Source organism: Lucilia sericata, unplaced genomic scaffold (assembly GCF_015586225.1).
Source record: "Lucilia sericata isolate MDLA Ls3-8-SP2 unplaced genomic scaffold, ASM1558622v1 Contig000153F_arrow, whole genome shotgun sequence".
NCBI lineage: Eukaryota > Metazoa > Arthropoda > Insecta > Diptera > Calliphoridae > Lucilia > Lucilia sericata.
Window position 1 is genome coordinate 108,906 of NW_023994184.1, and position 12,613 is coordinate 121,518.

Consider the following 12,613-nt stretch of genomic DNA (forward strand, 5'->3'; position numbering starts at 1 on the left):
GGCAAATACTAAGTTAATTTAAAGAAAAACCCCACAGACTCTCCAGAGATCAAAATCTCAAAATAGGGCTTTTTTGATATATAACATGTTTAAAAGATTTCAAAAATGTGAATATTGTCTGAAAAACCGCAGCTTTAAAAACCTTCGCTTATAGTTAGTGAGTTTTATGCATTTGAAATTTCAAAATTTTGTTCTAACCTTTTCCGACTTTTTCTTAAATTTCTGAAAAAAATTTTAGCCGTCTCTCATAAATGTTATGACTATTAGGGTTGTCATTCAAATACAAATTATTCGATTAATCGAGGAAAAAATTTTGTTTTATAATAAAAATTTGGTTTTGCAGCATTAAAAATAAAATGGTTTGTTCTAGTTTTAAAAGTGATATTCGTAAATTTTTTAAATGCATCCAATAAGTAAAACAGATAACATTAATTAATTTGGTTCTTTAAGTATCTGTCTTTTCACAAGATGGACAATAATTTATAAGTATACTGAACCCTGTTTCCTGGCCAAGAAGATACCGGTGATAGACAGAGTGTAACCCTTCATCGAAAATTAAAATGAAGACGTCACATAGAGGATATGATCAAAAAGACACATCGGTGCTGGGCGATTTGTAGGACAACTATAGGCATGAAATGGGGTCTTAGTCCTACTATGACACATTGGTTTTAAAAAAGTGTAATTAGACTAATTCTTCTTCTTTGGACAAAAAATATAATATCAAACTACAACAGGGAGTTCAGCGTACATGCTGCTTGGGTACAAGTGGTGCCATAAGCACAACGTCAAGCAAGGCTCTAGAAACGTTGTTAGATATTCCAGTCAGATAAGATGTGAGGCGGCACTTACAACCAAACGGCTCATAACTTTATATGAACTGGCCAAAAGCGGTTATAGGACACGTTATCAATGTATACTGGACACATTGCAAGGCTATCAACAATCATGAGACGTGCCTGATTGCATTCCAGACACAGCTTTGAACACTGAGACCAGATAGAATGTCTTGATCAAGCGAAACATTTCTAACGAACACTGATTGGGAAATTCTTAGGAATTACGGCCAAGAAACTGAGTTTCGGAACATTGAATAATAGTACATTCAGTGGACAACTATCTTGTTTTTTTTACCAACAAACCATTTTCCTCCATGAAAAGCATTGCATAACAGGACCGATAGTAGTAATATGTTAATTTTAATGGACTACTCGAATGAAAAAAGAAAAATATAGTATAATTTCAAACACGAATAATTGACAACCCTATTGACTATATTTTCAGATATATGTATCTCGAACATATTATTATATTGCTAGGCATAATGCATATTCTGAAAGGTCTTTCGAATATATTTATTTTGATATATACATAATAGGCTTCGTTTCAATAAATAAAATGTTTCCCGTTTTTGTGATATTACAAGTTTTTAGAAGGTTTTTGTATCAGTGATTACTATGCTGTAATAATTTTTTCAAAATTCCATATCTGAGGCGGAAACCACTGATTTTGAGCGACATTTTTTACAGAGCAGAAACTGTAGAATTTATAGGAAATCATGCTCTAATAATTGATTTTATAGGAAAAATCAATAAGAATGAGCTTAATTTCACACTTTTATAATGCTTCAAAAGTGCATTTAGTATTATCCAAAAATGCACTTTTTTCAAAAAATATTTCAAAACATTTTTTCTTTTTTGCATAATCAAAGTATGCTTTTTGCTGAGACAAATGGTGCAAAAACAAACATTTTATCATTAACCCTTTAGATGTGATGAGACTTTAAATTTTCAGATTTTAAATTTTACAACGCTATATTTCGAAAACCACGAAAGTTATAAGGCCAAAAATTTGTCATTATACAAGTTAAATATGGAACATTAATTGGATGGAGTTTTATTAAATTCGGAGATGATGATGAAAAACACCATTGTTTGATGGGAAATTATTAAACCACAAGCCAACATTATAACCATCATAACTCCTAAAGGGATTACAATAAATTAAAAATTTTAACACTATTTTTTTTAAGGGCATTGAATATTATATTTACGAATGATAAAATCAGGTTTTGATTTTTTTTTTTTAATTGCATTTTTTATTTTGCTCTTATGCATTTATAGTGCATCTAAATTCTGTCAAATCAGGTTTATATATCTTAAATTTTCCTGTAGAATAGTATACTTAAGTAAGATTTGAAATATGTATAGCAAAATCGGTATTTTGGCCGCAGATATGCAGATGAAGGAGTTGAAATGTTAACAAAATAATTACGCCAATATTAGCGTTGATCCAAAAACTTTCATAAAAGGTATGATATCACAATTTCAAAAATATTGCGTGAAGCCTAATACATATGTATATCCACATATTGCCTATGTATAACTATACATAACGAGCATAAAACATTATTAAAAATTCTGGAAAAATCATGTTTTTTAGGAATTTTGCTTATATATATCTCCTTTATTTATGATCCGGACAAATTTTGAAACAGATTTTTAACAATTCATATAGTATTTTTGTAGGATAAAATGTGAAAAATTGGAATGTATAAGTTTTTTTCTAAAATAATGGCGAAATATAGAAAAAATTCAATTTTTGTCAATTTATTATTATATTAAGATTTGGTTGAAGGTAACTCGAAGAAGAAAGAAGATATGTCAGATGTTAAGACTTTATTTTAAAGTTGACATAATGGACTTTCAGGTGGCATACAACATTTTATAACGTCTCAAATGGGCCAAAAATGGAGTGTTTTTAAACTACAGGACACGATATCTCAAATCCCAGATGTAATGGAGAAAATCGGTCTGTGTAATTGATTTAAAAAAAAAGTATTTTCTATTACTTTATGGTACAAGTTTCATGCTCCTCCAAATTTCAATAAAATCGATTCAAAGTTTTAGTTTTGATAAGTCTGAAATTCAAAAAATTCTATTTCTATACATTTGCACTCTAAACTAACGTCATTCATTGTAATAATGTATTTAAATAAGATCTTAATCATATACAAAAACAAAACAAAAGCAACCATAATTTGCATACACAAATAAATAAACGACAAAACATTTAATTAAGCAGAACGATCCATAATAGATTTCAAATAGTTTTTGCGACACTTTCACATTTTTAAGCAAATATGTATGTTTTTTGCTTTTCAAGTAGCATTTAATGAATGAAGTGCTTTGTATAAAAAAGTACACAAATATTTTACACAGATTATAGATAAGAATAACGAGAGAGCACTCGTCATTTGTAACAACACAGCAATTACAAAAAGAAATCTTTACAAACGTTATTCTAACATTGGAAATAATACTAAATTCTAAAGCAGCTGTTAGTTAAAAAACAACAATGTCGAGTAGAGCGAGCGAGGAGTAAGTTAAGGCAAGCATCCTTTTCTTTATATTTATTGTTATTTTAGTTTAGAATTCATTTATAAATTCATTCTATTTTATTAATTGTTTGCCAATAACAACAAAATTTCATATAAAACAGACAACAATATCTAATGATTGTTGTTGTTGTTTGTTTGTATCCCTAATCTCAAGTGGTTTTTTTCAAAACTGTGTAGTATTTGAAAATGGATTGAAATGAAATGAAAAAAATACGTTACATTTTATGTCGATCTGTATTTATTTATTTTTATTAAATGACTGACTATATTATAAATGATGCGTTTTATTTACAATAACAAAATTACAATTTCTTTTTTATAAATTTGCTTAAGGAATATTTAATATTTAAGTGTTTTAATACTATTTATTTAAATATTTACTATTAAGCAAATACTTGTAGTTGTTTTTTTTTTTTCTGTTTAAATAAAATTATTGTTTAGGCACATTATTTATTTAATAATAAATTTAAATATTAATTAAAACTATATAAGGTACTATAATTATTTTAAGGATTTTGGAAATTATTTATTTGCAAATTTACTTAATTACAAAAATGACTAAAAAAATACTTTAAAAATTGTACTACAAAAATTAAACAAAAAATCAAAAAAATAAAAATAATAAATATTTTAAATATAAAAAAATTAAAAGAAACAAAATGAATAAAATAAAAGAAAATTAAAAAAAAAAGTATTTTTAAATATAAACTTAATAAATTCAATTCTACAGCTGCTGCTGATGAGCCAAATGATGATGATGATGACTATGGAGCTGTGATTGCTGCTGATGTTGTTGTTGTTGTCCCGACATTAAATGTCCTTGTGCTGCTGCCGAGTGTTGTAGCGGATTACCCCACATTGCTACATTTTGAGGCATTATTTCTGATTTAATTTTCATCACTGCTGCTGGTCCTTCTCCTTCGATTTCTCCACGTTTCGATTTATAGCGTCGATTTTGAAACCAAATTTTTACTTGTGTTGGTGATAGATTTAGTTTTTGCGCTATAATTTCTCTTTCGGCTCCAGTTAGATATTTTTTCAAACGAAATCTGCATTCCAGTTCTAGAACTTGAGCTTGTGAGAAGAGTACACGGGGCTTGCGTTTGGAGCGGGGTTTACCATTTTTACGTAGTTCCGATTTGGATGATGTTACCAGGGAGATATCTTCTGTAAAGATAGAAAAAGGAATAATGGTATAATTAATAAAAAGTTTTAGAGTATTTTAAAAGAATTTAGGAAAATAGTAAGAATATGATTTGATCTGAAAGATTACAATAGTACAAAAATACTTACTCTTCTTATTGATATCCTGTTGTCTTGAGAGCAGAGATCCTTGTTCATACAACTGGGCCGTTGTCAAACCTGTAGAAATATTTCTTAAAGAATTGGAATTATTGGCAGTTTCCATTAAACTATGCATGGCGGTTTGATTACTCAACGGTGACTTCTTTTGAGCCGATGAAGGCGTATTATTGACATCCACCTCTGTTGAACTATTGAGATCCAAAGTAGGCGAGGGTGTTACATAGGGGGTGGGTACATATTCATTTTTAACACTAGATGATTGTGATAAATCCATGTGTGTAGAGGCGGTGTTAGAGGCATGTGTTAGGGAAGAAGGGCATTGTTGGGCAGCTGGATTAGGGGGATTGTAAGCATCATAACCGGCGGCATTGTAATAAAGTGACTGTGAGGAGGCAGTTTGGGCTGCTGGATAACCGGGTGGCTGATATGTGGCTGTTGAAGGCATATAATACTGATTGTAACCTTGATAGGATTGATGAGTTGGCGGAGTAGCTGCCGCCGCTGCGGCTGCTGCTGCATGATGATGAGGATGATGATGGTGATGAGGTGCTGGAGGCATGTGAGTATGCAAGGGTGCTGTATAATCCTGATAAGCGGGATAGAATTGTGCTGCCGCTGCTGCTGCATTGGGTGGTATATGATGACCATGTGTTACCATACTGCTTAAGGGGTTTTGAGCTTCATAAACACGTGCGTCATACTCAGCAGCATAAGCAGAGGACAAAGCTTGTGAGGTACTGAAAAAACAACAAGAAAAGAAAATAAAATACTTAGAAAAAAAAAACAAATACAACTCCTATTTTTGTAAAAATAGTCATATGTTTATAGGTAGGTGGCATTATTTAGAATATCCTTTACTTCCTACTGGGCGCTCATGCTACAAATTAAATCCATACACATGTGTATTTATAGGTTGCATAAGCGCCCACATATGTTGTCCATCTACTCTTAAAGAAAGTCTTTTGCAAAATTTTAAAATTTACAATTTTTTTCTGTATTTTATCTCTTACTGTGACATCATTTCATGGTTCATTAACAGTCGTTATTTAAAAATAAAATTGAAACTACGAAATACACAACAAAAACAATCTTTCAGCCATTCATTCTCTCATTCAGAGTCACACATATTGGTTTTTTAAAAAAACTGTGAAACGTAACTTTCTTATGACCGTCAAATCGTGTCGGACAGACTGATATAAACTATTTACACACATGTTAAACAGTTGAAAAACAGCAACATACGATTGAATATTTTGAGTATTTTAAATAAAAACTGGTCATCTTGTGTTTTTTTTTTTTTTTTTATTTTTGATATTTTTAATATATTTTTTTTTGGAATATTGTGTGTGTGTCTTTTTTGGAATTGAATGACTACTACCTTCGGCGCCCAATGTTATTTTAATATTATAAATACACACAGGGTCGTATGTTTAGGGGGCATGTGGTTTTTTGTTGATTTTGTTTTATTATTTTCTTTTCCTTTTAAGTTTTTCAGTTTCTAAACATATTTTTTGTTTTAACATAATGAAACTTCTTTACTTACTGCTTTTCAATAAAAAAAGCTCTTTTATAATATTAAGAAGCTTAACGAAACATATTTTTATATAACAACAATTTAAATAAAGCTTTTTAATATTCATTTAGAACAAGTTTTGTTTTCTAAACTAATAAAGTCCTTTTGATTTAGCTTTTTTTATTATGAAACTTTACCTTTTAATGATTTATAAAACTTAACGAAAATTTTGTTTTAAGATAAAAAGCTTTTAAAGGGTAGTTTTTTTTCTGTCTTATTCATCCAGCATATCAAAAACAATTTCTAAATTTTAGACAATTACTATTTAGGATAATCTACAAAACAATCTTCATATTTTTAGCCATTTTTAAAACTTAACGAAACTTTATTTTCTAAACCAAAAAGCTGTTTAAAACAAATTTCGCTATATTCGTGTAATATTATCAATCTTATTATTATGTTTGAAGTAGTTTTTCAGTTTTGCTAATTTTTAAAACTTAACGAAACTTTATTTTCTAATCCAAAAAGTTTTTTAAACAAAACTATGCTGTATTAGTTTAATATTATTAGGCTAAATACTATATTGGGTATTATTCTTAATTCCTATCAACTTTTAAAACTTAACGAAACTTTATTTTCAAAACCATACATTCTTTAGAAAAGATTTTTTAATATTCCTATAATATATGAAAACTATTATTAAAAATCCATAAAATTTTCTACTTTTTGAAGATTTATAAAACTTAACGAAACTTTATTTTCTAAACCAAAAAGCTTTTTAAACGAAACTTTGCTATATTCGTTTAATATTATCGGGTTTAATACAATATTGTATGTTATTCTACATTTCTACCGATTTTTAAAACTTAACTAAACTTTATTTTTGAAGCTATAGGTTTTATAGAAAATATTTTATTATATTCGTATAATATATGAAGACTATTATTAAATTCCATAAAATGTTCTACTTTTTGAGGATTTATAAAACTTAACGAAACTTTATTTTCTAAACCAAAGGCTTTTTATAGGAATTTTTTCTATATTCATTCAATACCCATAAAGCTGATTATTATGTTTGAAGTTATTTTTGAGATTTGTTAATTTTTAAAACTTAACGAAACTTTATTTTCTAAACCAAATGCTTTTTAAAGGTAAATTTTCCAAATTCGTTAAATATCATAATGATAGTTATTATATTTGTAGTTATTTTTGAGTTTCGCAAACTTTTAAAACTCAACGAAACTTTTTTTTTTGAAACCATAGATTTTATAGTGAAGAATTTATTATATTCTTATAATGTATGAAATATACTTTTAGAATACATAACATTTTTAACATTCTGAAGACTTTTAAAACTTAACGAAACTTGATTTGCTACAACGCAAACTTCTAATTAATGATTTTACTATATTTCTAGGTTAATTAAAAATAAAATTTAGAAAATTATGAGATTTTAACTCATTTATAAAACTTAACGAATCATTAAGCAGTTGAATGATTTTAACTAAATCCACAAAGTTTTCTTAATGTGGTGGATTTTTATTTAAACTTAACGAAACTTAACTGTAGTTTCTTTAGCAAAAGCTAGAGAATGTTGAAATTACGAAAAATAACTTTCGTTTAAGAAAATTCTAGAAAAATTTCTGGCAATTGCATAAAAAATTTGCCTTTTTGCGCTTAAACTAATGCTCACGAGTGTATTTTCTTATTTTTGGTAATGTTTATCTAATGCTTCGTGTTTTTTTTTTTTTCATCTTCTTCATTTTCATTTAAAGATCATCATGAAATTATAATTCTCTCATAATGATTTGACAAAAATTATTAAAAGTAAACATTTCAAACAAAAATAAACGTAGATCTGGTACGAATATATATATAAAAAAAAAGTAAATAAATGCTGTGTATCTCATGTATCTAATTTTTTTTCTCAACTTTTTTTTTTTTTTGACTGACTGACTGACAAACTGACATCCTTTCTCCTCAGTCATATTATAGTAAATATAACTGAGTTTGTGACGCTGTGTGTTTTTTTTTTTTTTTTTTCACAAAATGATGTGTTAGTTTGCCTGTCATCATGTTTTTATAGGATTTCATATTTTTTTGTTATTATTATTATTATTATTTTTGAATATTTTTTGAAAAAAAAGTCTTTCTTTTAAAGCAAATAATATTATTCTTTGGAATTTTGTGTGTCTCTTCTGGTTCTTCATGTTTTTTCATCTTTTTGAAAACCTGAAAATGACAGTCTGTGTCTGTCTACTTGTTGTTTTTGTTTTATGGTGTTGCATTGTCTTTTTCAGTTCAAAAATAAGTAAAAAAACGTTAGAAAAAAAGGCGTTATTATGAGTAAATAAGAAAATAACAAGATCATCTGGGTCTTAAAGAAAAATTATATAAACAATAATTTGTTTTTATGATTTGTATGCAGTCGTGTTATTATTATATATTTTATCCAGTGGTTTACCATTAAGATAAATATTAACTTTTTGAGTAGATTTATTGGGAAAGACAATAGAGTGTGTATTGTTTTCTTATTAATTGTTTTAAATGTGATACCTCCCAGTAAAGAAGTTGAAATTATTTCAACACTCATTATCTTGTATTTTATTTCCTAGAAAAATGTCACAGTTTTCATTTTGGAGGGCCTAAGATGAACCACAAACATCCAAAAATTGCAGTTCTTTAAGAGTATCTAGTAAGTATGTAATTAAATACTCATACAAGGATACTGTTTTTAAGTCTTTCATTTATCTTGGTATTCATAAACAATTAAAACAAAGTTATCAATGGATACGAATCATAACTAGATTTATACATAATTCTAAAAAGTTTTAATAAACTGAATCTGTTAGAAAACTGATGACACAATAATTATTTTTAAACAAAGATCTCTTCGCGCTGTTATAGCGTCTCAAATATAGCCAAAACAGTGGTTTTTTTATTGTATCTTTATGAAACAATATCTCGAAAACCTGAACAAAGTATATTTTGATCTTTTTAAAATTTTGTTGGCCAGTGTTATTTTTCAAACTAGACCACGCAATATCTCCCGATTTTGACCCAAATTTTCAGAACGGAGTATGCCACTAGATTCTACGACCACCCAAAATTAAGTGTCTCGGCGTTTTTCTGTGTCTTTTTGACATACTTACAGCGTAATTAATTAATATTTTTGTACTGCAAATAACAAACCAATAATGCAGAATTTATAAAAATCTTGTATTTTTCTTAAAAAAATTTTATATTAAGAAAATCTTCAAAATAATAAATTTATACAGAGGTCAAAGGTCAAATTTATTAAAAATATTTTTATTTCACACAATTTTGGAATTTTTAAAAGAGTTTACAGAAAACGAGAAATTAATAAAATCTATATAGAGGTCAAAGGTTAATCTTGTATTTTCCATAATGAAACTTTCTTTAGAAAATCATAATGAATATTTAAAAAATGATTTTACAACTAAGAAAATTAATTAATCAAATAATTTAACTGGGTTAACGTAATTAAAACAAGTAAGAATGTATAGTCGGGCATGGCCGACCATAAGATAGATACCCTACATCAGTGCGTATGTTAAAAATATGGATTATTTTTCTAATAATAAAGCATGTTTTCTTAATTCCGAAATATTTTAATAATTTGTTAGCCAAAAAAAGTGATTTTCTAAAATAGGGGTTATATGGGATCAAAGGTAAATATGGTACTATCCGTACAAATTTTGGTAGAGGCCCTATATTACTACGAAAATCGGCAGTATCATTTAAACTTATAAAAAAAACTAAGATTTGCCGATTTTTGTAGAGATTCTACAAGATTTAAAATTATTATAGCTCAAAAGCCTTATTCGGGGGGTACGGTAATATGGGGGCTAAACGAAATAATATACCAATTTCCATTATTTCGCCTAGCCATTTTCAATAGGCTTCTTCAAAAGTCAAAAGGAGAGTATGTGCCAAATTTCATCACAATATCTTGAAAATTGCAACCTGTAGCGTGCACACAAGGTTTACATGGACACACAGAACGAATGGACAGACGGACGGCTTAATCGACTCAGAAAGTGTGGTGTGCTTTAGGGTCAAATGAGGCCTTATGATTACGAAAATCAGCAGTATCATTTAAACTTATATAAAACTAAGATTTGCCGATTTTTGTAGAGATTTTACAAGATTTAATATATTATAAGCTCAAAAGACCTATACGGGGGTACGGTTGTATGGGGACTAGGCGAAATAATGGACCGATTTTAACCATTTCAATAGGATTCGTCCTTGGGTCAAAAGAAGATTTTGTGCCAAATTTCATTAAAATATCTTGAAAATTGCGACCTGTAGCGTGCGCACAAGGTTTACATGGACACACAGAAGGACAGATGGATGGACAAACGGACGGACATAGCTTAATCCACTCAGAAAGTGATTCTAAACAGATTGGTGTAGTACCAATATTTTTAGATGTTACTATAGTGATGTAGGGTATAAATATTATTGATAAAAGAAATACAATTTGCTGGAGTAATTCCATCATCATGAACATAACTTTATTAACAATATTTATACTGAGGTTAAAGGTCCAATTTGTTAAAATTTAGTAAATATTTGTAAAGTTTTAAATTTTTATTAATTAGAATCCTAAAAGTGGAATTTTTTGGTAAAATTACTTATCAACTTGGACTTTAATAAAAGTTTATAACAGAACAACAAGAATTTCGTTAAATGTTTAAGGCCGTTTTTACACAGTCCCCTCCCCTAAGGGTAGAAATTATACTTAAGCTTTGAAAATTATATGAAATTTTTGGGTAAACTGTAAAAGCGGACCTATTTACATTAACTTTTCATAAAATAAAATTAAAGATGAAGCAGCCTATTTTGTAAAACTTCCGGGTCAAAGGTCCAAAATTTTTGGGAAAAATTGTTTAAACATTATTATATATTATATTCGATAAAGACGGATCAAACATCGTATATCGATATTAATATAAAAATAATGGTGATTTTCGAAAGACAGACTTTTTATGAGGACTTGGACTCTGCGGAATTCAATAAAGTGATTAATTTCTAATGACAAATAATTTTTGCATTAATGTGATTTTAACAATAATTTTTTGTAAAAGGTGGAGTGAGGGTCTATTATGGACCGATTTTATTTAATTTTGAAGAAAGATACATATTATTTTTGTAATCTAAGCCAGTTTTATTATAAACGTTAAAGTCATTTCCTGAAGGGGACCTTATACGGGGCTATGTATGGTTACATGTGGACAGATTTTGACCGTTTTTAATATTAAGCTAACTCTATCAAGCCCTCTTTAGCTCTTCCCGTTTTAGGCCATTCGAGTTCCAACATACGAAAGACGGCATACATAGCTAGATCTCCTTAGAATCTAATAAGACGCAGATTATATGTGTATATGTATTTACTTTTGTAGATCTACTACCAAAATTATATTAAAGTACCTGAAGTTTATGTTGCAAATATTTATCTTTTTGACAATGTTTAAGAAAACATGAACTTAATTTGATCCCAAACAAATTTTAATTAAAATAACATATAGAAAAAGCATAAATAGTACAAAAAGCCGTTACAAAATTAACTAATAAAGAAAATTGTCCAAAAAGAACATCTTCTAAAATAATTTAAAAAAGAAATAAAACTAATCTCACACACACACACTTACCTTTCTAAAGATCCATATTCGTAGCCGTCGTTTTGATTAACCATATTTAAAATATCCTTAACTGAAAATGGTGTTGTGTTTAATGAATCTGTATTGGTCATACTCCCAGGACTAGGTTGATTATAATCATAATAACCTTGAGATACTTGTGATGATTGCTGTTGATGTTGTAACATGTTATTTATTTATTTATTTATTATTTTTATTATTTATTGTTTGTTTTTTATGTATAATTCAGAATTTTATTTAATATTGCTTGTTTATTTTCTTTTCTTTATACTTGTTATTAAATATCAATCAAAATTGATTAATAATTAATTAAACAAGAGACACTTAAAAAATCCACTCAACATTTGTGTAAAATAAAACAAACAAAAAAAATTATTATAAAAACCACTAAAAACTCACTTAAGAATGAGACCAACCAACAACAAACAATCACTTTCACTTGAAAATTTTTGCACTTGCGCGATTCTTTGCGATTCAATTGTTATAATTGTTTTTTTTTTATTATTATTATTCTAATTGTCAACTTAAAAAACAGCGTGTTGTTTGTTATAGAAAAGAAATACAATAAAACTCAAACTTAAAAGAAATAAAGAAAGAAACACAACGCGTGCGTGTGTACAATTTGTCAGCACATCGAAACAACTGATTGAGAAATTCCTTAGCACAAGAAAGAATGCTTGTTAATTAATTAACTGTAAAAGGCTGGAC

The 12,613-nt window shown here is 28.1% G+C and overlaps 1 protein-coding gene across 1 annotated transcript; it reads right to left on the reverse strand.

The window, feature by feature from the left end:
• Nucleotides 1-4,124: 4,124 nt before the first annotated feature.
• Nucleotides 4,125-12,072, reverse strand: LOC119601265 (muscle-specific homeobox protein tinman). Its single transcript, XM_037952093.1, has 3 exons — nucleotides 11,897-12,072; nucleotides 4,694-5,442; nucleotides 4,125-4,567 (listed from the first exon to the last, which is right to left on the reverse strand). Exons 1-3 carry the CDS (start codon nucleotides 12,070-12,072, stop codon nucleotides 4,125-4,127), a joined length of 1,368 nt encoding a protein of 455 aa, XP_037808021.1.
• Nucleotides 12,073-12,613: the final 541 nt, after the last annotated feature.